At 40.2% G+C, this 26,804-nt stretch overlaps 1 protein-coding gene and 1 non-coding gene across 2 annotated transcripts; both read left to right on the top strand.

Annotated features, from left to right (window-relative positions):
- Positions 1–538: 538 nt before the first annotated feature.
- HAUS6 (HAUS augmin like complex subunit 6) lies at positions 539–25,579 on the top strand. The gene is made up of 17 exons (XM_072859374.1): positions 539–757; positions 1,303–1,398; positions 2,144–2,222; positions 3,204–3,336; positions 3,913–4,060; positions 7,435–7,500; positions 7,624–7,675; positions 7,877–8,059; positions 8,705–8,889; positions 9,495–9,624; positions 10,218–10,314; positions 12,137–12,227; positions 13,600–13,663; positions 14,336–14,521; positions 15,411–15,546; positions 15,929–16,948; positions 17,860–25,579. Exons 1-17 carry the CDS (start codon positions 663–665, stop codon positions 17,910–17,912), a joined length of 2,814 nt encoding a protein of 937 aa, XP_072715475.1. The 5' UTR covers positions 539–662; the 3' UTR covers positions 17,913–25,579.
- LOC140651524 (small Cajal body-specific RNA 8) lies at positions 13,347–13,476 on the top strand. Its single transcript, XR_012042419.1, has one exon.
- Positions 25,580–26,804: the final 1,225 nt, after the last annotated feature.

Raw genomic sequence — 26,804 nt, 5'->3', positions numbered from 1 at the left:
ACTTTGAAGTCTAGTCACTGAAATGCCTTGGAATAAAAGTCTGAACGGCACAGCCTGCTGCCGGTGCGAGTTTTACTTGGTTTTCGCGTTAACTTTTGTCATCCGATTACGCCATAACTTAAAGGGCCCTCTGGAGGTCGTCTAGGCCAGCCGCTGCCCGAAGCGCGACGCCCTCCATGACCAGCGCAGCGCTGCTCGGGGCCACCTCGCGGCGGGTTTCGAGTGACAGGCCGGCCCCGCCGCTGCGGCCCGGCCTCTTGGGGCCCCTCAGCATGGCGGCGGCGACGGCGCCGCGCCAGCCGCCGCCGACACCCCGCGGCCTCCACCGGAGCGGCGGGCGGCCCTGGCGCTCGCCGGCCACCGTCGGCGCGCAGGCGCGCGGCCTCGCCGGTGGCGTACCGCCGCGCGGACTACACCTCCCGGCAGGCCGCAGCGCGCCCGCGTGGCGCCACGCCCCCGGCTTGCCTCGCGCGCCGTCGTGTCTGGTGGGCGGGGGCCGGCGGGAGGTCTCGCGGAGTCAGGGCCTGGTATGGGCGGGCCCGCGCGCGGGAGCTTTTGGCGGGCGGGGAAGGTGGCGGTGGCGTGGCGGCCGTTAGGCGGCCGTCAGGCGGCCCGTCTCCACCTGGTTTCGTCGGTGGGTGCTCCGTGACCTGCTTGGCACTATGGACGCCGGGTGGGAGAGCGACCATCTCTGGCTCTACCTGCTGGCCCTGGGCTTCGACCCGGAGGCTGGCGGCAGCGGCTTGGTATGGGGAACGTAAGTGCGAGGGAGAGCCGGGGAAGGGGGAGAAGGCGGAGGGGGGGCCCTTTTGCGGCCGCCAGCCCCCGAGCGGGGCCCTGGGTTTCACCCAGGAGCGCACACCTCAAGAGGAGGGGGGGTCTCGCAATGGCTGCCCAGGGGCCTGGTGCCCTTGGCGGTGCGTAACACAGAGGAAACGCCTGAATTGCTGTAGTGATCTGTGTTATCTATGTCTGAAGAAGTGAAACCCAGAAATCGCAATAACTCTTGCTCTCCGATTGATACATCCCGCGCAGCCATGTGAAGAAAGTGAGCTGATTGGCTCCGTACCTCTTGGTTTGAAAACTTCTGTGAGAGAAAATGCCCTCACGGAAATTATTTCAACGTTGCTAAATAGGCTGGAGGACATATATTCTTAACTATGCAGAAGATAAAGCGTTCAATTTATAACTTGTAACGCTTTAATATAAAGTAGTATTTTGTAATCTTAAGTGGCCGGTAAGAATGCTGTGTTAATTCAGCGTCCTAACTACTTCTGATGTAGCTGTTTATTTCTGTATTAGGGGGATGTTTGATAACCCAAACAACAGTGCATTTCATGTCTTTGCCCTCTTCTTGTTTGCTAAGCTGGATAAGTCCCGCGCAGCAGAAACTTTCGGGTAAGTATTTGGCTTGTGACGTTACTGCTGTGCACATAATCAAAAATCTGGTTTATGCAGTTGCTGAGGGGGGGAAAAAGTGCTCTCCTAGGGAATGCTCTGGGAAAAGAATGTACAGTCAGATAATTTGTTTCCTCTTGATCACAACTCTGTAATGTATCAGAAAATTTGCCTTAATTAATGTTGTTTCTGGTAGTATCTGTAGCTTGGCAAGTTTGGTGAAAACTTTCATAGCTGCCAAGTAATCTACCTTTCCCATTCATATCTCTGACCAAACAGCAAGTAATGTTTCCCAGTTATGGATTGCTGACAGGATCTTCAACATGGCAGGAACCCCATCTTCATTAATGTTTTAGCTTGTCTAGCTGGGCTGTTTTAGTTTACACATTAAAGAAGTGGCTGGAGGAATGCCAGTGATACGAAAATTGTCAGTGTTCTGGCCCTTTTTTTTTTTCCCTCTTCCCTTCTCCTGAATTAAAAAGAGCTGCAGACAAATTTGTCTCTGAAATAGTCTGTAATTAACTTACTATGGCAACAAAACCTTGTCATTTAACAAACTTTTAGCTATTCTTGGTCTAGGCTATATCCTCTCATCTTCTGGCTCCTCCAGGAGGCATCACTAAGAAATCTTTGTCTTATTAACCATTATAAGAACAAGACTTAAGTAACTGAATGTTTGAACATGTTTTGAAATTGGTTTTTCTTTTTTTCTTCTTCTTTTTCCCCATCCTTTTTAAACGGAAAGTGACTATTTCTTTACACTCGGAAACTTCACAGATCCTGAATTTAGGAAGCAGTGCTGTATATGGCTAAAAGATATTGCAGTGAGTATTATGAAGAGTGGAAACTGATGCTCTACTGGTTTCTGTGACCTCATTCTTTTTTTGAGAGAATATGTGGTGCTTTTAAATAAGAGTTTTAAATAAGGGTGTTTTACCAAAGAATTCAGTTTTACAGTGTCCTATGTCACATAGTTTATCTTAGACTTGTTTGAGGAAAAAATTGTGGCATGGTGGAATTTACATGACAGAGACTTAATCTTGCGTCTTAAAACTGCTGTGGCTTGATTCTGAATAATGGTATTGATTAAGCAGAAGTCTAGGGGGTTCCTCAGCTCTGGGTGAGAATAATTTTCTTCAACTTGAGAGATGTTTGCCTAAGTTGCCTGGGAAGGTGTTATTGTGAAAGTGGTTTCAGATGCATGAAAAACTTTAATGTTAGTCTTTCCTTATATATGGGGGAAGGGACTAAAGTTTAAGGCAAGCTTTCTAAAGGAAAAGAGACAAACCAAAATTCATTGCTTCAGGTATCATTGATTATTATGTTGTCTTCTCATGCTGCCTTTGTTTTAATGACCATTCTAGAAATCAGGTCTTTATGTACTGGAACACTTATTTTTTTAGTAGTAATGGACAAGGTGAAAGCCAACAGTTTAATATCTTTGAGTAAGATAAAAGCAGAACAAAGTACTGATTAATGACTTCAGTAGAAAATATGAAAAAAAAACTTGAATACTTTTTCAAAGGTAGGGATTACCAGTTAGGAGTGAGGAGGGCAGAGATTTCTAACATTTACCCAACACTGATTTCAGTCTTTGCATTGAAACTGTCTTTCGCGTATAGAACTAGGAGTGGTGGGTGGAACATTCAAAAAGTTGTAGTCTCTTCTGCTGACTAGACTAGATGTCAATGGTGGTGGCAAAGTAGTTTAGCTTTTTCTGGTACTCGGGTAAATATTTGATGGCTGTTGTATAGGCTTTATTTCTTAGATTAGTTTTGTGTTTAAAACCAATTTAACTTTTCTAGAATGAAGACCAAAACTGTCTTCCACAAATTACACCTTCTTCATTTCTTTCTCCTGCTGGTCCTAAATTTATTCACCTATTATATCGGTTTGCAAGACATGTAGTGGTTGAGGACATGAAAACGAACTCCGTAGGTAAGCTGTAATGGAACAATAAAAATGCTTTTTGTCATGTTTGACAGTGAATCTGTCAAGTCTTTAATATATGCCAAGAGCTTTAAGTAGTTCTGAGTTGGCTGCTCAGTTCAAAACCTTTCACAGGGTTCTGTGCACTGGCATAGAGCTACTGCTGATAGAACAGTGCAGATTGTTTTGCTTTCTGTTGCTTTATGGGTCTTGCTCCAAGGTTCATCTGTGTAATGCTGTACACCCGTTATCCACACAAGCAATGGTTTGGTCCAAAAGTATTGGACCACTATACCATAGTCTTTCTCACAGCTTGAGGAATTCTGAAGGATCAGAACTGTCTATTCTACGCGTCTTGTATTGTTTTGTTCACTTAAAGAATAGGGAAAGGGAGTGAGAGTGAGGGAATGAAAATGTATACAACAGAAAGAACTGGCAAAAAAGACAGTACACTGCATACTCTATTTCAGTCCAGGTAAAATGGGCATCTTGATTTGTGATTCTTTCAGTTCAAACTAGGTAGATTAGGAAGTTGTCTATTTGCTAAAAGTAAATAATGTAATCCAAACATTAACTTTCATTTAGGCACTGATATACCTTTTGCTGAAGCTGTAAAGTTGAGACCTAAGGATGTGTACATGGCAAATGCAAGATGTAGAGTTGCATACAATAAACTTCTGCAAATTTTTCAAAAGGAAGATTTTGTTATTCAAGAATATGAGAAAAAAGCACAGTAAGTAATGCATTTAAAGAAATGGAGTCTTTTCATAAAAGCTGACTTTTGTGTGTGTGTTTTTAAAAGGATTTGAGGAGGCTGCATCTACTTTACATCATGACTTCTGTTGAGCTTCTCCCCATTTTTTCCCTCTTCACCTCCTTTAATTGACAGTTCTACTGTTTGTAGGGTCTTTTGTGAAGCATAGTAGTCTAAAGAAATTAGTTCTTCAGTTAGGAGATGCTATATTTTGGAAGATATGGTTACTCGGGTGTTAAAAATGATCAGGGAATTCTGCATGTATAGCACTATGATTTCTTAACATTTGAAGGGTCATATCTTAGAATATAACTGTCTCTGGATGAAACATTTGGTCTTTGCTTAATCAGTGTGGGACACATTTTATTTACATAATCCTTAATTATTTCACCAAAATTATGCTGTTCTTTATTCTCGTGTATGGAAAACATTCCCAGTTTGAGAAACAAGAATAACTGGAACTTTCTGTGCAGGCATTGGAATTTACATAATTTGGGTGGGATAGTTTACATGACTGGAGCACTGTCATGGACAGTTGCAAGCTGTTCAGTAAATGACAGAAAAAGAGCAGTTGCACTGTATGTAAAAGAGCAGTTTGAGTGCATGTAGCATAGCTCCGTCTGTTTCATGCCTTTGGATCAAGATCAGAGGGTTTAGCATCAAGGGAGACCCCATGGTGGGTATCTACTATACACCTCTTCCTCTATACCAGGGAAGGTATTTGAAGCCTTCTTCATACGAATCAAACACACCTCAGACTGGCAGGCCTTGATTCTTATAAAGGACTTCAGCTGACCGTGGTATTTGCTGGGAAAGCAGTACAGTGGTGCATTAGCAATCTGGGAAACTGGAGTGCACTGATGATGGCTTTGTAATGCGATCACTGGGTATGCTGAGTGGGAGTGGTGCTCTTTTGAACTCACTGCTTACAAGTAAGAGAAACTTTTCTGGAGACGTAACTGCCAACAGGAGCCTTATGGTCACTGCAGCCATGGCTGTAGAACTTAAGATCCTAAGGAACATGAGGAAGACAAGTGGAAGAATAATGACACTGGACTTAAAAGAGTGAATTTCCACTTGCCCAGGAAACTGCTAGGAGGTGTCCTGTGGAAAGCAGAAGGGCTCAGGAGTGCTAGGTTATTTTCAGAGATCCTTGCTGAAGCTCAAGTGTGGTCTGTCCCCTTAAGTGGAAAAAGAAACAGGCATAACAAGAAACAAACCTGGTTAAAACAGTGAGCTAGTGATAGAGCTCAGAAACCAAAGCAGCAGCATATAGAAAATGGGACTGACTCCCAGACGTAAATACAGAAATATTTCTCAGGTGTGCAGTGATGTGGTTACGAAGGCCACAGTTCAGCTAAAGCTCCAAGAGCCTGGTAAGAGCCTGAAAAAAGGCTTCCATAGGTATGTTACTAGGAAGTGGATGTACACGAAGGATTTAGTTCTGCTTCTGAATGAAATAAGTTAAATTACAAGTGTCATAGGCTGAAATACCTAATGCCTTCTTTGCCTCAGTCTTCATGGGTAAGGTCAGTAGCGCAGTCTCTGTGCCAAGAAGCAGTGATGAAAGAAGCAACAGACCACTGATAGTAGGAGAAGGTAAAGAGGAGGTTTGTGTGTACAAACTGGACGTACACAAACCTTTGCTACCTGATAGAATGCATTCAAGGGTGCAGAGATACTTACCTGGCATTATTTCAGAACTACTCTGTCATCTTTGGAAAAAGAGAAGGCTAGCTGAAGGGGTGAGCCCAAACGGTGGTAGTGCTTCAAAGTCTAACTGGTAGCCTATCATGAGTGGAGTTCCTCTGGGGTTGATACTGGGTCTTATACTATTCCTTGTCTTCATAAGGGATATGGATGACAGGATTGAATGCAAATCCACCAAACTTGCAGATGATGCCAAACTGTGAGGAAAGGTAGATATACTGGAATGAAGAGCCATTACGCAGAGACCTTCCTGGGTTTGGAGGCTTGCCCAACAAGAATTGTGTGAGGTTTAACAAAGATAAGTGCGAAGAACAACCAAAGGTGAGAGTAGTGTTGGGGCACAAGGTGAGCACGAGTCAGCAGTGTGCCCTGGTAGCCAAGAAGACCAACAGCCTCCTAGGCTGTATGAAAAGGAGCACAGCCAGCAGATCAAGAGATGTATTTCACTCTGCCTGGCAATTCTAAGGCCACACCTGGAATACTGTGTTCAGTTTGGGTCCCCCCCAGTTGAGGAGGGAGATTGAAAGATGGGAGAGATTCTAGCAGAGGACCACAATGATAAGAGGGTTGGAGAGCTTGACACATATGAGTAAAAGCTGTAGAAATTGGGTTTGTTTAGCCTGAGGAAGACAAAGCTCAGGGGATTTAATCACAGTCTTCAATATCTAAAAAGCAGTTGTAGACAAGATGGAGGTACTGTCTTCACAAGGATTTATGGTCACAGGACAAGAGGCAACAGGCCCAAGGTTCGTAAGGGAAAACTCCATCTGGATGGAAAAAAAAATTAAAAAATGTCATGTGGAGTAGGTTACCCAGAAAAGTGGTAGAGTCTCCCTTGCTGGAAACATTCAAGACTTGGCTTGACAGGACCATGAGTAACATAATGGAAGGCTCAAGAATATAATTTCCAGAGGTCAGTGTCTCCTAAACTTCTCTGATTTCTATAATTCTGCATCTTCTCTAACTCTGCTTGGGAAGTGTTAGTGCTCTTGCTTACCTTGTGAGTGGTACCCTTCAAAAACTTAATTCTCTATAGCTTTTTGATTCTTAACAAGGCATCAGAACTCTGAAGATCCTTCAGAATTCAGCATGATTCAGGGGCACCCACTGTTTCTGAAAATCAGGCCACTGTGGTTTTTACATGCTTAAAAATTTAATAGAAGCGCTTTGGCTTTGGCAAAAGAACTTTGGTGGTCCAGCTGCTTGTACTCCAGTATTCTGTTCTCTAGTTTTTTGAAACTGAGGGATTTGGGTACTGTACAATTGCTGAATATATTTGGAGGTTTATGTTAATAAAGCTCATTTCTAGTAACTTCATTATTGTTCTTGGGTCTAATAAAAGCCGTACCATTGCAATAGAATAAGCCACAGCTTAATTGCTTAATTTACAGATATCTTAGTGGCTTTCCTGGCTGTCTTTCTGCACAAAGTCATGGTGAAGTCAAGGATAAGTTGGGGGGTGGGGTTTTTTTGGTTTTTTTTTTTGTTTTGGGGTTTTCTTGGCATCTTTCCAAAACTGTCTCAGTATGCAGATTTGGAAGGCATGAACATGACTGATTTGTGATTGTAAGGAAATCTGAGAATAGCAGAGTAGAAACTTGGATTCTTTAAAAATCTGTGGTAACTGTTAGCTTTTTTCCTAGGCTTTTAATTAAAGAAATAAAACAGATAAAGTCTGAATATGCAGTCCTGGAGATACAGTCTTGCAAGTAAGTGTTTTTCCTTATAGCTAAGTTAGCATATATAAAATCAGTTTCTTACTCAATTTTATGAAATATGAACTATAATTTCATTGTAGTCCACTTGAACTTTTGTTTTGCATGCACATATAGGATGAAACAAAATGACCAAAACAAAAATGGCAAAACTGAGAGAATTCAAAAGGTGAGCATTTTTTTTCTGCTGTGGCGGCGTACTGTATTTCTTCTTACATTTCTGCAACACTTACTCTCAGATACTCTTATTTCCACTTGTCTGCCTGTGATTATGCTAGCCCCTTAATCTGCCTTTATGCTGTTTTGATACTCTGTCATTATAAGTGGCAGACATTCTAACGTAGCGTTTTTGTCCTTCTTGCCTATTAAGGTCCGCAGTATGTGGACACTTATAGTGGAAATGCTTACATCTCTGAAAAAGGAAAAGGAAGTTGTGGATTCTGTACTTGATGTACTTGAAGATTGTGTTGGTCAGTGCATTTTAGATGGAACTAACATTGTTCTCAGGGTTCCACGGCTGTTGGCTCACAGAGTTGAAAGTGACATACACCAAGTAAGTAAATTTTGTCCTTCTTGCTAAACTGTATTTTTTTTATTATTATTTTTAGCCCCCAGGGGTGTAATTAGATACCTTTAAAAAAACCCAAACCTACTTCACAGATGATAAGACGTGGTTGCTCAAGGATGGAGAAAATATGTCTAATTTGTATATTAAAGTTTGTTATGATTATGCTGCAGTTTTGGATTAGTTATGTTTCAGCCATTAACTTTTAAAACTCAATAACTGCATTGGTAAGTCTGCCTGATTAGTACTTGATTTTTTTGTTGTTTAGACATTAAAACTAGGTTGACCAGCTTAACTATTGCTTTAACTAATGGGCTTTTGTTTCCAGTGTGTGGTGTATGGTGCTGTTTAGGCCTGTTGCATCTTTTGGGGCAGTGGTTAAACAGCATACCTCATTAGTTAAGGTTTTCTTAGTTCGTATTGCTTTATAGGCTGCTTTCAAGCAGCTGATTCTAGAAAAAAAACCTGAGGCTTAAATCTAGCGTGCATTTTTTTGAAAAATGAAACAATAAGGAACTGAATCAAAATACAAAGTGGAACTTTGTATGCCTGCTCTGACTGCAGAAGACATAACTTTCTGATACTGATGCTGTTCACTAATTCTTTTTTTTTCCTTGCTTGTTATACTTCAAGCGTTGTACAGGAAATGTATATAAAGCTGAAAAGCTGAATTTCTTAACAGTCGTTCAGTTATTAAATGAAGCCCTTAGGACATTGAGAGATGAACGTTGTCAATCTGAATTAAAAGAAGAAATTCAGGTCATTGAAAATAGGATTACACTCTGCAATAAAGTACTACAGGATTTTGAAGCAAAGAGGTAATTGTCTGGAAATTTTCTCTGGTTCCTTGTTCTTTAGTCTAAGCACCATGTCTTCCTACCTTGGAGTCTTTTCTAAAATAATATTTATAGTAAGAACATGTAGGTTCAATCTTTTTGCTTTGCCTCTGGGAAATTCACATTTGTCTTGATTATCTGTATAACTTTTACTGAGATTCTTCTCTAGGTAACTTCAGCTTTTTGCCCTTGCTTCAGTAATATTTTAGGCTTTGTTCCTGGGGACTTCGTTTGCTAGCTGATCTATTTTTTAATTTTTTTTTTCTTGTTATATTAGTCAATTCTGGGATTTTAAAACTTTACCTGAAATGGGCTTAGGGAAAGTTTAAGTGTGTATCTCATTGTGTGTATGTATTTTAGTATAGTTCTTCCAATTCTACTGTAAGAAACATGAAGACTACCTAGTGGCTGCTTTTTAGGTTGTGAATTTCAGTTAGTTCTTAGTGCATGCACAAATGCATGAATAAGTTAGTACATATCAAAGATTTTTCAGGATAAGCAGGCCACATAATACTCTCCGTCTATGCAGAATTGTTATCTCCACCAACAGACATGTTACACTCATTTTCCATGCTCATATGTTACAGGCTAAAAACTGAGCAACAGCATTGTGTGTCAACGGGTGAATATATTTCTAGAGAACAGGAAGACTGGAAAGTGAATTGGAAAAGCTTTCTTGGCCTGTGTCCTTTTAATTTAATCTTGGATCAGGATCCAGTAAGTAGTGTTCAATTTATCTGATTCTGGGGAAGAGAATGGGTAAAGGTGAGAGAGGATATACATCTAAGCTGGTGTGTTCTGTTGCAAACACTTAAGCTTTATATGTAAGGTTAGGGAATCAGATAGCACAATATAGCAGAAATTGCTTTATGAAGTAGTCTTTCTTAAAGAAGTTACATTTGACTTAATGACAGCTGGTGTTTGCATTTGAGGCGGGGGATGGAACCATCTTGTCAAGACAATAGATCAGCATAAGAGTGAGCTGATTGGTTTTGGTTTTGTCCATGTCCATTCCCCCTGTGGAAACTGAGCTTTCATGTGCTATCAATCTGAACAGCTGCTGAGTTCTGTTTTTCTGTTGTAAAGTGATCTGCTTGATGAATGAACAATAATTTCCATTCTGACACTGACATTTATACAGGGATCTGAGGTTATACCCCTTGCCGAGCTACCCAGCAGAGAGAGGAAAAGTTTCGTTTGAGTCTGACGGCTGGTTTGCAGAAAAGCTGTTGTAAATAATTGTCTATTAGTTGCTGTTGATATGCAGATTTTTTCAGCCTGCTTGTGTGACTTTTTCTTTTTTTTGAAAGGAACTTGATTTATTACGAGCTTTGCCACCCATTTCTTTTAATGAAGAAGAAGAGGAGGAGGATAGTGTCCTTTGTCAGCAACTGGTATCAGCTTTAGGTGGGTGAACAGGAGAAGCTTCTTTTCCTTCTCCCCCCCTGCCACAGTTGTTAGAAGTTACTTGGAGTCAAAAAGACTCCCTGCTTGCATTTGCAAGTATCTTTGATAGTCTCTGATAATGTGGTTCTGAATGACTCCTTGCCGCAATTGCCTTACGTTTTTCAACCTTGTTGTATCTCAAAGATTCTCTGATGCTTTTGATATGGCAAAAAAACAATGCTGGAGCTGTTTGGTATTTTGTTGTTCTTGCACGAAGGATGTTGAGACAGATTTCCAAGTATAAAGGTTAATTCATGGGTTCTAGAGCGTACATTAACAGTGAAAGTTGCTTCAGGTTGGAGGAGTAATAAGAAAGAGAGAAGGAAGATAAAACTTTTCCCATTGGCCAGATGGGAAAAGAAATTGAAGGTGTCCTCCCAGGTAAGCATCTTTCCCTGGTGCATTCTGAAATACTCCACAGTAACGGTGCCATTTGATCAGGACCTTACTTGATCTCTGTGTTGGTTGCTTTAAGTCTTTAGGTTAACAGTGCTGACCAGAGCTCACTTCCATCAGACCTGGATGTTGTACATGCTAATCGGCTGATGAACCAGTTGTATTTTACTGGGTAGTGCTTATTGATCAAGTATTGACTGTCCCTGATATAGAGTTATAAATTAGAAGCTACAAAGCAAGGGTGGAAAAGGAGGGGGAAGACAGCTTGAATCATATGTCATGTGCAGTCCCTTTTAGGAAAAATGACATAGCAGATGTGTTGGAATTTCAAGCTGTAAAGCAATAGGGAGAAGATCCTTTTGATTACAAAGGTGAAAGCACTACTCCAGCAGTCTGAGGGTATGTAGGTATAAGGCTAGAAGCTGCAAAGGAAAGGCTACAGAATTGCAAATGGAAGGTCATTTGCCTTAAAAATTCCAAAGATTAAAGCACCGTGCAATAATGCTGTGATCTTCTGGTAATATCAGAAAGCTTGAGACAAAGTGGTGTCTGTGGCATTCTCTCTACTCTGTGGTTAAGATGCTTGATCTGAGAATCCAGCCACTGAGAAAACTAACTTTCTGCCTGTTAACATGGTAAGCTTTAAAAAAAATGTTAACCTCACCTAACTTCTTGAAGTGAGTTTGGATGTTGGAGATGTTGTTGAGGTGAGTACAAAACAAAATGCCATTTATGTTTGCAGAAGCTGGAATTCAGGGTTAGTAGAGAACTACTGAGGTTAAACTGGCTGCTTATCCAAATGATGTGCCAAAATAGATATTTATTATTATGGAGAGACCTGAGCTGAGGTACATGTACCAATGTGCAAAACATTTCCTTATAGTGTGCCTTGCCTTGCTTGGATTGAGGCAGTGTTGAACAGAGGGATGAGTATGTCCACAGAGATACTTACTGATAAATGCAGGTGAAGATGGTGGGGAAAACGTGGGTGGAAATTTATTTTGTGGAATTGATGTGCCACTCAATTGATGTGTGTGTGGAGAGGAGGGGATGATGATGACATGTGGCTGGGATTGTAGTCTGGAGGAAGGTGGAATGTATGATTAATGTCTGCAGGGCAGCAGATAGAATCATGCCTCTCAAACATGCGTTCAGGAACAACACAAATAGGTGCTGGCTGCTAGTGGTATCTGTGGCTGCAGGTGGTACCTGAGCAAAAGGATTTATTTCATTGTCCTGCTTATGTATTAGTTTATTTTTCTTGAAGTTCTTATAAAGTCCATCCTGTGATTAGTCTACAGAAGTGGTCTGAGTCACTTGTGTCACCAGGGAAGCCTGAGCAAAAAAAAATGGAGGCAATAATAAAACTCTTGATTTGCTTTTCTAGATGTTTGTGACTCTGTTCATGAAGTACATTATGAGAAGGATGATGGGGCATTGGAAACTGTGACGGATAGGTCAACACCACCACAAAGATGGTATGATGTTATTGAGAAATTGATAAAAAAGCAGTGGGAAAAATAGAAATTTACTTGTTGGAGTTGACTGTATTGCATCTCTTGATCTTTAGAGGGATATTTCAGTAGCCCACTCCTTACATGTCACATCTACCTGATTTAGCAAGATAGTCCTAAAGTAATTGCCACTTTCTCCAGCTGGTGACCAATTGATCAACTGCTTGCAGCTAAATAGGATGTGCAGCAGCCAAGTTGCAAGGTTTTTAACTCACTTTGTAGCTACGTTCTGTCAAGTTTTAAGAGGTAGGTGGAGAAAACAGAATTCTGTTTCTTAGGCTGGGTTGAGGTAGGCATATATGTTCAGTATAGCCTGAGAATAAAGGAACAGGCATTCACAGGAGCCCTTCTTTTGTGTTAAAAAAAAAAAAAACAACAAAAAACCCACAAAAAACCAAAACAAAAAACCCCAACAACTAAAACCAAACCAAACCAAAAAACCCTGACTCCCAAGTACAACTACTGTGCTAAACCTTCTTGACAAGGCTTTTCTCATGAATTTTCACTTTGTTCTGTAACGTCTCTTATTGTAGTTCCAGCAAAGGATAGAACACAAAACAATGGTATTCTAAATTTGGCCTGTTTGTCATTTACTTAGTCCAGGGAGGTTTCATGACCTTTTGAATAACACTGTATTTCATAATATGACTTCTACAGATACTTGAAAGTTGCCTGCTAGGAGAGAAAGGGAGTTAGCAAAGGAAGGCTGTCCTATACTTAGACATCAGTAGATGTAGTTGCATATAAGTCTCAAAGGTTGTCCAAGTAGTTAATAATTAAAGCCTGGATTTCTCTCAGTGATTTCATACAGCATGGATTTTCATCTGCTTCTGATTCGAAAGACAGGTAACAGCAAATATTAACATTTTAAGGTGCGTTCTTCCTAACAAGTGAGGACTGTACCTAACATTTTTGAGAGCTGTGCAATTAGCACTACACTCATCAGAAGTGGTAAGACTCAAGTTTTTGGTAGCCAGGTGTTTTTGTTAAATATCAGTCAGTTCATATAGGAACAGACCTGTGGATGTCAGAGGTGATTCAGAGGAAGAACATCTAGGGAAAAGTTTCAGAATTTATTAATTTTGGGAGGCTGATACACAAGTAGGGCTAAATCTGCTCTAATTGTCACATGTTCTCCCTATAGTAAAATTGCCTTCTGATGACCGGGACGAATTGAGGGAAATCGTAACGGACAGATACGGGGCACACAATATGTAATGGCCTTCTACTAAGACTTGCATGCCACTTGCTTAATTTGTCTCTAAAACCTCTTTTGTCTTTTTTTCTTTGTTCGTTTTTTAACCTCCCTCCTGTCCTCCCTCCCACCCCCCCCAAGGATCTCTTCACTGCCTTTGGAGTTGTCAAAAGCATCTGAAAACAGAGACGTGTTAATTGAAAAGGTTATTCTTCAGTAATTTCCTACCTGTCAAAGTTAAGCTTACGATACTTGCTTTTTACATTGATTGAAGCCTAGAGTTAGTATTGGGGGGGGGGGAGGGTTGTGGGTTTTTGGTTTGTTTTTGTTTTTTTTTTAAAGTAGTAGTTTTACACATCTGAATCAGTCCTGTAAAACTGTAAAAGCTAACTGCCAGGGACTTCATTAAGCTTTAGGAAAGGACAGTAGGAAGTAGATGCACTTGCACCTGACTTCCAGTACAATGTACAGTGTGTCACTGATTCCCTGCTTGCTGACTCCTCGTCTTTTTGGTGTGACCAGTGGTCAGACTTTGGTGTTTCTTTAGGTTGTGTGTGAACTTAAGGGTTATAATGTGGCCTAAAAGTAACTTGGATGTATAGTTGTCCATTGCACAATTGTTCACTGTAGTGTGTTTGAGGTAGTTGCAGATGAGTCATCTGTGTTCTATCCAACACCCTATCCTAGCTACTACTTATGTCCTACTTTAAATACGATTGTAAAAATATTTTGTGTTTAGTTAGAATTTAAGACTGAAATATTTTTATTGACTAAACACTAAGGCCATTGCTGTTCAGAATTTGTACAGCAGTTTCTTCATGCTGATTTTCTGACACCTGGGTTTAAAACTTCTAATAATTCCTCTGTATTCCTCTAGAACTTGCATATTGAAACTTGCAAGGAGAAAAAAAACCCCGTGCCTCCAAAGATCTTAAAAAATGGAAAGGATGAGTCCGCCATTTCAGAAATGTGGGAGAATGCAGGTGATCATGTTATCCAGACAGAGTCTCCTGTCAAAAAAGAAGACCTTCTTAAGAAAGCCAGAGATGAACTGGCAGAACAGGTTAGGAAAAGTTATTTTTACTTTTTTTATTTATTTGTTTTTTTAAAAAAATGGTTTTTAAGTTCAGAGAACAAATTACTGATTATATCATAAAATGCCTCTTGTAATCCGCATATATCAAAAGTTACTTTTTTTTTTTCTGCTAGATAGTAATCAGTGTCACTAAGTTTTAGGGGTGACTGCCCAAAGAAGTACACCCTGAAAGCATGGAGCTTGTGCACTTATACTTATAAATCATGGTGAAGTGAATAGCACTTTCAGTAGAATCATGGTATGATTTTTATCACCTCTCATATTTTAATCTATGAACCACTTCATGTATTAAGAATTTGAGAGTCCTTTTTGTTTCTGAAGTTATACAGGTTAAATATTTAACAGGGGCGTGGGAATTTTAACCAGGAATTTAAGTATTTCCTTTTTTAGGTATTTAATTTAAGATTTAATTGAGGAATTCCTTCACAAGAGTTACTGTAAAATGTGCCACAGCTTAATTTGGAAAGTAAATTGCATCTTTCACTGAAATGGTATAGTTATTTTTCATCTGCTAAAATTTTTTTGCTAATGTAAATACAGCTCTAGTCTTCATGCTTATGCAGTTCTCAACTAGTGTCTTAAATATATTCTGAGCACATTTTCTTATTTTAAAGATGGTCTCATAGATGATGAGGGAACTTAGAATTGAATTCTGATTTCAGTCCCCTGTCTTCATTTTGTGTTTGTAGGACACTGTGGTTGTTGTGAGCCTAAGTAGTAAATGACAGAAGAGTCAGGAAATTCCAAACTCTTCAGATCATTTGGAGAATGGGATTTATTTTGAGCCATAACTGACAGAAATAAAGAGGTTATAATTTTGCTTTCTGAGGGTTTCCCCTTCTCTAACATTCTACAGGTTGCAGAAGCAGTGGTATCTGAGTCGCCTCGGGGTGGAGAAGGAAAAGGAATGTCATTAGAAGATCTCATTAGCTCACTGGCTTTTAACCCATTTTTAACAAGGAAACAAATTCCCCGAACTCCAGAAAATCTGCGTAAGTCTAAAACTCTGCTTTTATAATACTCACTGATTAGAAATGTGATTAGTTCATTGACATTGTACGTGTCACACAAGAAGAAAAAGATAATTATTTCAGTGAAGCTGCAAGTTATCCTAATGGCTCACTGTGTAACACAACATAGTAGGCCTAGTAAGATGTAGGCCTAATAAGATGTGGATACTGTGAATTTTATTTAACAGATTTTTTTCCTGTGTAGAATCCCCTTGGTGTTGAGTAAGAAAACTAAGCATAAATGATATAAAGCAGCTATACATCTTCCTTCTTGGATTGCTTATGTTACTGAAGGGACAGAATAAAAACACGTTGATTGAGAGTATGAAAGTACTAAAATTTTACCTTGGTTTGTTCCATTTAGTTACTGAAGTTAGAAGCTCATGGAGAAAAGCTGTTTGTACTGAGGGCTCATCAGACACAGAGCTGGCCCCAGCTGAAGTAATAATAGAAGAAGCTCTGACGGATGCTAGACCTATAATGCAGAAGGCGGCAGACTCTAGATCCGTGTGCTCTATCCCTGCGTCTGCTGTACCTGACTTTGATCCTCCCTTGTCAGAAAGGAAGTCCCAGTCAAGTTCTACAGAATTTAGACCTCCGGAGCAGATGAGGATAAGTCATAGCATGGAATCTCCAATTTTGGAAACATCTGGAATGCAAGAGAGTGAGAGAACTGAAGAACAGGAATTAAAATGTATTGTTTTGAACAAAAGTTCTGTAGAAGATCCAGAAGAACAGAGTTTTCAACATGTAAAGAAGAGCATGGATACACCAGATATTTGTTCAGAAAACAAAAGTAGAACAAATGTTCTACCTTCAGACCACTTTGATGGTTCCTTAATGGATGGGATGCTGCGCTGGAATGTTTCTCCATTGTTAAGTTCTATCAGTCATGAAGCTACCCACTTGGGGATATTGGATGAGACACTTCCAGAAGAACTTGATAACATAGATCCCAACAAATCTGCAAGCTCAGAATCTGATTTTACTGTAGTAGACAATGCATACATAACAGGTGGTTCAAAAAATAAGGGGGATAATCAAAAATCAAAGCTAGATCTACAGTCCCCGTTCAACACAAATAAAGTGCTGAAAAAGACTGCATCTAGAAGTGAACAGGAGCTGCATCAAACACATAATGGAGGTGAATCTGTAATTTGTAGATCAGACCTAAGTCTTGCACCAGAACAAAGAGAAAGAGATGAACTGTGCAGTCCTCAAGAACTCTTCTGCTTGGATGAAGAATTTACCAAGACACCATCGCCAGTATCTCTTAACGAAAGAAAATATTCCCTGTCATCTTTGCTGGTATCCTGTCTACATCTGGAGGAAATGGCATCAGTGGTACACGAAATCCCATTTGACTTAATAGATAAGTTGAAGGGTAAGTGTCCATGTACTTTAGCAACAAGATTTTGCCCATTCTGCCACTGGGTGTACTACCATAAATAACCTACTCTGAATAGCTGAACCCTGCTGTGGAAGTGTAGGGAGACAGATTATTTGTATTCTTATTCCTTATGGAAGATGAGACACAAAAACAAAGGAAACATGCTTCCTTTAGTTGCATCAGCATCTTGCAAGCAGGAGGAAAGGTGCTCATCTGACTTTCTGAGGTAATCTGCAGCTATTTAAAAAAAAAAAAAAGCCTTAAGGTGCATTAGCAATGGAGTAATCTGAAGTTAAATTTTGAGAATTCACAAAGTTAGTTTGAAACTGTGTGTTTACTCTGAGCAAATTTGGCTATTTAGAAATGTGTTGTAGGTAATTGGAACTTTTGTGAGGTCAGTCAGGTGTTCATAGTCTGTAATACTTTATTAATATACTTTTTATTATGAAATATCCTGCATTCCAGCCTGCCTGCCCCCTCACCCCATTTTGAACAGAAGTGTCAACTCTGTTTAACCAGTAGTGCAGTGTTTAGTTACATGAGGTCAATTTTTGAAATGCATTAATAAAAATGAGCCAGTAATTGTTATACAGAAGGCTTTCACCAGAACAGGTGGTATTTAATGGAGTACTGGTATTTAATGGAGTACTAGGAATTTAACACAAGCTAGTCTCAAGGAGTAGTGAGATTTATACTTTGTGCAAAGGCTTGTTGCAGTTTAGCTTTTGCTTAAAATTATGGCTGTACTGATAGCAGCTGATTTTACCTTACTTGGAACAGTTATCAGAATTACAAGTACTATTTCATATATACTTTTTTTAATATACACCAAACACTTTTGGAGCAGTATTTCTGTCAATTAGTTCAATATTGTAGAGTGCTAACTAATACACTTTTTCTTCCAGATAAAGAGCAGTTGAATGAGAAGCCAGACATGAAGGAACCATCATCAGGATAGAATTTGTAAAGCAGAAGCATAACCGTAGTAGCACAATTATGGTTCACTTGAGCGTGTAGCATCTTCTCCAAGCACTGCCTAGATGGAGAAGTTGCACTCCTTTCTATTTTTTCCAGAGTCTGTATTCCACTCTCCTTGTTTAAGAGTGTCAGTTGCCTGCTCTGGTTCTTCCAATTTCATGTCATCCATAGTAGCATTCTATGTACAGCCTGTCATTTATGTACAGAAGTATGTATTCCTTTTTAAGTATATTTTTAGAAATAGCAGATATTGAGTAGGTGGCATAACCTAGAAAATGGAAAAACAAAGTCTCAAATGAGAAATAGTGCAATCTTTGGTGTCTCTATCTTGCCCCTAATTTCCCCCCAGCCCCTCAAAAAAACCCAAAACAAAACAACCCAAATTTTATGTGATGCTCTACATTCATTGGATTCTTCTTTCTTATTGAGGCTTCTGGTCGATATTGCCGTCAGTTCTACCTGTTCATAGAGGCTGCTCTCCTTTTATAAACTTCCACTAAAGTGGCTATTTCTTTAGGCGTATTACAGAATAAATGCTTTACGCTGAATTTGTAAAAATTTATGACTTGTGGTAGTGCTAATGCCACTTTATTTTCAAATAGTTGATATACATTTATGACATTGTGGTGTAACTAACTGATAATACTGGTTGTGGTGGGGTGGGAATGTAAAAGTTGAGGTTCCGGCAGATGAACTTCCTATTGTAAAAGTACTGACCCCTAACCTGATGTGTTTACAGAGTTTTGAAGCATTGCTAAGTACATTTGTTCTTCTGTTCTGGTATATCTTTCTCTTCCTTTCTTCCAAAACAGTTGCAAATAGTTTTTAAGAAGAATCTCCATTTGTATTTGACGTCTTCCTTATAAAGCAGAATTTGACAAGCTTTATTGTTAAAGGAGAAGCCGCTGCCCGAGCACTCGCACACCATTCGGGAAGCGGCACACACACCGCCCGAGACTTCAACTGCTGGGACCAGAGTCCCTTCGCAGCGGCAGCTCCCCTGAGCTGGCGGGTGCCCCTTCCGACTCCTCGCTCACGTACACGCTCACTCCCGGGCGCTTCCTCTCCCCTTGGCTCGACCCGAGGTTTCCCGAAGCAGAGTCTCCGATACGACGTGCGCCAGACGAATTTATGGATTGGTACAGCGGTGAAAACAGCTCGAGCTGGGTGCCTCCGGAGAGGGACCCAGGACAAAGAAATCCCTGAGCAATTATACCCTTACAATCTGAATTCCCCTCCCGTCAGGAGACAGTGCGGGCCAATAGTAGTATTTGGGTCTGGGGTCTTCCCGTTCTTCACTGGGCCCTTTCCTTGTCTCTAGGCAGGCCGATTCTTCTCTTATCTCGAAGATCGCAGCCTCTGCTAAGGTTGAAGCCTCCTTATCTTTCTGGTTTGCACGGTTTCGGGGGCCTTCCTTCATGTAGCCAAGTAAAAGTTCAGTGCACGGTCGGTGGATCTGGGTGAAAGTTCTTGCGGCCTAAGGCTTCAACAAGGCTTGATACTAATGCTAAAGTGACTACTACAACATTATGAAAAGAGTTTATGGCTGGCTGCAGAAGCTATAATGTAGTTGCTAACATGTTAACAGCTAAGAGGGAAGTGCTTCTTAATAGCCCATTTACATGTTGATCTAATCATGGTCAAGCAGCTAGAGAATTGGAAGGTCTGACCTTAGCTATCGGCTGTCTGGAACAGGCCCAGCTTTGTTCCTTGCAGACCTGGGCTCTGGAGCTTGGTGTTGGTGACTTCACAAAGGTTCCCCAGGTGACTGTCAAGGCTTTCATGCCCTGCTCAGAAGAGGCTTGAAAGCAGGACTGCAGAGCTCTGGTTGGGATGTCACCAGAGGAACTTGGGCATGCTGCCCCAGGGAAGGAGCTGGTCAGCTGGGATGTGTAGTGCAGTCTGTACCAGTGTGGTGTGCCTGTCTCTGCTTCTGGAGGTTCCTCGATCTTCTTCTGACATAATTGTCTCCAGGGACTGCTGCTGAAGAGTGGTTGAGTTGGTTTTTTTTGTTCTGCTGTAGAGCATCTGCTGGGAAAGAACCTCAACTATAACTTTTTCCTAGCAAACATGTCTCCTGTATCACCTGTGCCTTTGCATGTAGTTCCATCCTTGAAGAAGTGCATTTGTCAGCTGTGCTCCTGTGGGTAGGTAAAAGAGACTGGGGGAAGGAGCTTGGAGTAGCGGTTACTTGGCTAGTGGGCTGCACTGCTCTTTAGGGCTTCACTGTTATTGACTGTTATAAGTTGCATATGAAAAACTACAAATAAAGGTATCTTAGAGCATCTTTAAAGCTTTAAAACAGGAAGCTTTTTCCCCCATTCTGCCTATTCAACCATGTGGTTCTTGTTTTTGTCATAGGAGTAAACAAATGGTGGGGAGGCTTCCCATTTTTTCTTATGTAGGTGGATTGCATCTCTAAGAGGAGAGCTTTCCACTTTTTGGCCAAAATCTTGCTTTCAAATGGGTGTTACTGGCTTTGAGTCTGTGTTTTAAAGTAATACAAAGTGATACTTCCTCTGTAAACATGCTAATTCTGGAAAAGAACAGGGATAGAGCTTTACAAATGGAAGAGACAAGTGAAAATACCAGGATTCATTAGCAGTTTTGTTAGTGTCAGTCTTTTGAAGGTATGTAAACTTTTATTGAAAGCAATGATTAGCTTTAGGCCCTTCGGCGTAAAGTCCGTTCTCCCATATTTGCAGGTTAAGAATAAAATTATTATTAGGGAAGAAAAAAACCTTTCTGACTAATTCAGATTACACGCCTTAGTTTGTTTTAAACCCACTAAATAATTATGAAGAGAGTTTAAAAGTACAAAATTCCCACCCAGAGTTTATATCAGGCTGGTATGCATTGTTGTTACTATTCATGAGTAACAAGCACATGCTCTCCAAAAAGGAAACCAATAGAAATGTTGATACCAAGCAGATTATAAACTGTATTTTGAGTACTTGTCATCAAACTTTTATTTGTAAGGTACAAGTGTATCTGCTCCCTCCATTCTTCATTCTGTATGTATCATTCCTTTTTTTTTTTAAATCAGTATTTGTATTTGACTTTGGGAAATGTGTTCCAGAGAGAAGTAACAGTGATTTGATTATTTTGTTAGAGGACTGTGCTATCAAGGACCTAAACATGGAGCACTGAGATCTGGATTGAGAAGGGTCCTCTGGTTCTAATGAAGTATAGGTCTCTCTTTGAGGCTTGCAGTTATCTTTCAGATGCTAGATGAGCTGGTAGGGTAGCTTAATCTAAGGATGTGGATAATACCTTGGTCATGGCCTGTCTTAAGTTAAACTGGATTTGGGGTTGCTACTACACTGACAGTTCTGGATTAAGAAGTGACAGCTAATAATTTTGAGTTTCCTGTGGAGATGTGGCCTCAGATTCAAAGTCATATATATATATAAAAGCAGAAATGATACACCTGTGCACCTTAGGGATCTTTACTGCTTGCAGGTAAGTGCAACACTATGGCTTTTCTTTTATAAGTAGTAGCTCACCTGTCCACTGGTTTGTGGTGGATACTTAGGAAATTTTGGTTAGGCTTGTATTAGAAGGCCATCATAATTATGTTGAACTTCAGGATAAAATCCTTCTCTTATAGAGCAGTGATTTACTGATTAGTGAGGGGGAGTTGGGAGAACAGGAGGGTATTAGCAGCAGCTACAAATACAACTTTATATATTTTTGTGACTTTAAAACCGGGTATTTGCTGAAGAGGAATATAGTACTCATAATGTACAGTGTTAAGTGTCTAAGATACCTATTCTGAAATACCATTCAGAATACATTTATGTGCATTCTGTACTGTCTGTGATGGTGTGGATTGAGAAAATACTTTTTTTTTATCAGCTGGGAGAGGCAGAAGAAGTAGAGGCTATGAAATATATGTTTTTTAAAATCAAGATTACTTGTTCCATCACAGCTTTGAGATGTTAGGGGAAGACTCTTTTGAACTAGCTGTTCTAGCTAATACTCTACATGAAACAGTGACCAGGCCACTGGAGTGTGAGTCCCATGTGAGAGCTACAAATTTTCTGATGATTCCAGGATGCTCAGTACTTCTCGGTATGGATGTTTACCACACAACTGCTAAATGATAAGTGACATTTATGGATGTGTCTGTATGGAGTCTGTCATTTATGGATTATGCATGTATGGAGAGATACAGAAATACATGCATCATTTCTTCTGGGGCAAATTCACACTAAATCTCTTTCATTCATGGATGGTGTGTGTGTGAGATGATGGATGGAGGCATGAGGGTAAGAATTCCAGTGTATTAGGGCAGCAATGCAAACTGGCTTTTTGTAGCAGCAGCTGTAGTGAGAAGGTGTTTGAGAACTGGTGAATTCCTAGCCATGTTTTCTTATTTCCCTTCCCATAATTTGTGTGGATCTACTGACTGAAGTATCTTAAATTAAGAATGTGTGAGGGTAAGAGCAACTGCAGGCAAGGGTTACTTATTTTCTTGCTCCTGCATCTTGTGCAAAACCCATTTATGCACAAGGAAGTAACATTGCACCTTTAGTAATTCCATAAACACACAGCTGAGGTTCTTGTAGTGCCTTGCGCAAGGGATGAGCAGTCTTCCACAGTGTCATGGGGACAGTTAAATAGAAGGAAGCAGATTTTTGTGGTGTATTTGAGATACATGTTGAAGTGATCGTATGCTTTTGCCTAATAACTCACAGCTTTCATTGTTTTGTGTGTAGAAGAGTGTATGTTCATCTTCAGTATAACTACAGAGAGGTTTCTCAGAGCTGAACTGGTAGATGATCTTGGTAGCTACTCATCAAACTTTTTGTTTTAGTGGAGATTGGGAGAGCATGGGATGAGTAGGGACTTAAAAGGGTATGAGTGCTCTAGTTTGAGTTTGGCCATGGGGTCCTTTAGCAAGCCTGAATTACATTCATGGGTTGATAGTTAGGGTTCAGTCTTCTGTGTTGCAACATTTGGAAGAACTTTGGCAGAAATTACTCTATGGCAGAACGTTGCATGAGAGCTCTATCTTACCATCTGCAATGCTTAACAACTTCAGCTGGGCTAACTTGTTAAGTGTGGCACCATTTGGAGGTAGCTCTTCCATATGAGAGTACTTTTCAGACCATCCTACGTGGTGACACCTATCTACACTCCAGTCTTATGTGAAGCTGTTCAGCTGTGTCTCTGATGCATTGTGTATGGGCTTACAGCTGGGGAACTCTTGTGTTTAATTGGTGTAAAGCACAACTGTGGAGAGTTTGAGTATCTTTCTATCCCTATGCTGGGCATTTTAACACTTCTGAATCATATATAACATCTGATGGTGTTTCTACGTGGCACCGACAGTGGTTTCTGATACATTTACACATAGGCAGAGTCATCCCAAGAGGTGGATCTAATCCATAGTCACTCATTTATGTACTTTCTATGTACTTTCTGTACAGCTTGACCATCTTTTCCAGCTGCATGTATTTTAGTAGTTTGCACTTAGGAATACCAGTCAGGGAAAGCTGCAAGAAGCTCTTTCATAGTAAACATAAAGTACCACAGGAGCCAGAGGCACAATCATTTCACTTGCATTTGTGTCAGGACATCTTTTGTTGCTTAAAGAGTTTATTTACACAGTATTTTTTTTAAGTAATTGAACAATGACAAATACAAGTAGAAACAGTCCTTGTCCCAGGAGCCTTTCAGACTAAAAGACAAAAATCTAGCCAAGAAGCCTGATTAGAGATGTGGAAGATGGATGTTTTTAATCAGAATAGGACTGGTGGTGTGTATGCTGTAGCTGCTGTGGAAAATACGTGTATGAAGGGAAATGGAGAACAGGACACAACTGGCACCTGTTGCAAGTCAAGGAGATGGCAGGTAAGGTAGCCTGTGGGAAAGAAAGTAAGTGGTAAGATGTGCGCTGTTAATGCGGTTCATCAGAATATAAGAGAAAACGTGTGTGCAGGAACTGTGCTGCACAGATCATCAAAGGCCATGAAATAAATTGTGTGAGAAATGTCTGGTTCTCTTGTCCTTGGAACAGGTTTACTGTAGCTATTCTGCTTCTCTCTTATGCAGTGCTCATACTGCATTCCATGCTGTCCTACAGGGTGGAAGTTGTGTTTGACTCTCAGGCAGTTTATGGCAATGGAAGGACAGAATGACCGAATCAAGATTCTTGACAGTAATTTTTATCAAAGGTGCTTGATCTGAATTTTGCAGTACATACCATCTCAGAGAAAGGTTAACTCAGTATGGGATTCACCAGTGTTGTCTGTATTCCTAACACACAGGGTTCTGATACTCAGTACTCCTATCTTTGAATTTTTGGGCAGTTCTTTTATTTCATGTCACTGGGGCCGAAATTTTTGTCAGTGGCTGTTTACCATTTTAAAAGATCAGATATTTTATTAGTATTTATAGGGAACAGTTGGGAGCATAGGCTTGGGCACTGCTTAAAAGCTTCATCCATCATGTAGTAAGGGTATTTTGTTAGTCAGTGAGGGTAATGAAAAAAAAAAGTCTGAACAGACTGAATACATACTTGATTACATAATTTTGCATAGACAGACATCTATGGTGAAAATACCGGTCCCTTTAACAAGCCATTTGTAACAAACTTTTCAACACTAAATGCCAGGTGCAGCTATACTGCAAGTATATTTTCACCTGACACTTTGTTATGCCAATTCTGGACACTTGGGTGCTTCTTTTCACTGATGGAGATAGTGATGTCATGTTGCTGAGTGATGTCATCTCCCAGTGCAAGGGGAGCTTTGCATTTTACTCTTGGCGATTTTTGTTTGGAAAGTGAGTTGGCCACTGGAGTCTGACTTCCCCCAATTTTTTTTTTCTTAATAAAATTGGTCTGTTTACATTGCAGCATGTTCTGCTCATCTCCATCTTGATATCCTGAAGTCTTCTTGATATCCTGAAAGCATCTGAAGATGCTTTAAAGGGGTTTTTGTTATTGCCTGTTGTAGTTCTTGCGAGGATTTCTCAGGGGTAAAGTGAAATAAAACACTCAGGTGCTGAGTGACTGCAGTGACAACTAGTTTCAGTGGGAGTTACTAAGGTTATTTTACCTCAGAACTGGTTTAAGAACTTGAGAGAGAGTTTGTCAGAATGGACCCATCTTCAAAACACAGCTTCTGTAAATGAAGTGCATGGCTATGGAAAGCACAGAAACTTCAGTAACTTGGAGAGTGGAAATATAATAGCCTGGAAGTGTCAAACTGTGGAAGTCTCCTGAGATGGGAAGTCCTACACAGCACTTTTGGGATCACTTTTCTTTCCACCAGTTTGTGATGTCATTTTCACAGTGTAGAGTGTTGGTTTTCACACAGACCAAACATTGCAAAACTCAGGAAAAATGAGCAAGAACTGAGTGAAATTCTTTCCATAGAGCTCTTTCTTTTATTAGTTTTAATGAAATTCTGGCTTTAAGTTTAAACCAACTTTTAAAAAACTGAGTGGGATTTCTTTTAGCAGATACTAAAGATGCTTAAGGCTTCATTGTTCTTGCTGTATTGGAAATAGTTTGTTAACGAACTGGCAAATGCATGTCTAGTAAGAGCTTTAGTAAAGGCCAGGGTTGGATTCAATTCAAGTAAAACAGTTCTTATAACTCTAACAGAAAATTTTTGTTCCTACAGAAGAACCAAAGTGATTCTAAAAATAAATACATAAATGCAAATGCTATGCTGGAGACTCTAAATTCTTTGACTTCAGTTCTGTTGATCCTCCTGATAGTGAGTGGCAATTTTCTACCTATTACTTTCACACATTACTGCGTATTACAATTACCTATTACCAGTTCAATCCATTGTTACTATGCATGAGTAAAGTGCAATAGAATTAAACCCCTATTATAAACATGATGGTCTTTTAGCATTGCAAGAACAGAGGTCCTTGTTTTTTCAAGACAATTTTTTTAACCCTCATTTTTCTGTTCCCTTCTTGTTCCATGCAGTATTCATAGCAAATGTGGTTTTTTTGTAAAATACTTTCAGTTGGGAAAAGGTAGTGTTTGGACTGATCTCATCTCCAAAATGCAGGAAGAGACCATGGCATCAGGTCATTAGGTGGCATTACTGCATTGGGTCTTTGCTGGTGTAAGTTGGCATATGTCACTGGCTATATGCCATTGACTCCAATATTCAGTCTATATAATGTCTAAATGATTGTAGGGGGTGAGTGGGGAATCAAAAGCAAGGTTTAGAAGTATCTTCTAGATTCCTGTGATATCCTTGAACATAGCAAATATTTAAAGTATACGTCACATTAAGTAGTCAAAGGAGAGACTTCAAAGGCAGGAAAAAAAAAAGTCTCTTAATGTACTTAACTCTCACTGGGCCCATGCAGAATGAGTCTTATCCTTTTATGAAACATCTTCCCTCAGCTTAAAGACTGTAAACTAAGCAGTTGTTTCTTCATGGTGTTGGGAAAGATGGCCTTGGCTTGAAGAATGAAAAAATTGGGCAGACATGGGCAGTAAAGGGTAGCTACAAATCCCATTTAAACCAATGGGAGTTGCAGATGTGAAACTACTTAAAAACTCAGACCTGGAGTGCTCAGAGTCCTTGTCTTCAGTACAGCACATAATTTATTTGGAAAAGGCATAAAACCAGCAAAAGTGTTATAACTTCCCAGTCCTACGTAACTCGTGCTTTTGTATCAATACAATTAAAAAAATATTGTAAAAGGAATCAATATGTAGAACAAAGAAGTCACTGTGGAGGATGGGGCATGGATACTGTCTATATTTTTGTGGGGTGGTGGTGTGGCAAGGGTTTGGATTACTTTTTACCTGCTTCTGTGGATGGCATACCTGTCCTGTCGCTGGGCACCATTGCGAAGAGCCTAACTCCCTCTTCTTTATGCCCAGCCC

Source organism: Ciconia boyciana, chromosome 4, assembly GCF_034638445.1.
Source record: "Ciconia boyciana chromosome 4, ASM3463844v1, whole genome shotgun sequence".
NCBI lineage: Eukaryota > Metazoa > Chordata > Aves > Ciconiiformes > Ciconiidae > Ciconia > Ciconia boyciana.
This window is presented reverse-complemented; position numbering and strand designations above follow the sequence as displayed.

What these genes read in the sequence shown, in the direction of transcription:
- HAUS6 (XM_072859374.1), top strand. Translation starts at nt 663, where the DNA reads ATGGACGCCGGGTGGGAGAGCGACCATCTCTGGCTCTACCTGCTGGCC. An exon ending in TATGGCTAAAAGATATTGCA is followed by an intron (nt 2,223 to 3,203) that starts GTGAGTATTATG and finishes TAACTTTTCTAG; the next exon opens with AATGAAGACCAAAACTGTCT. An exon ending in GCAACTGGTATCAGCTTTAG is followed by an intron (nt 10,315 to 12,136) that starts GTGGGTGAACAG and finishes TTGCTTTTCTAG; the next exon opens with ATGTTTGTGACTCTGTTCAT.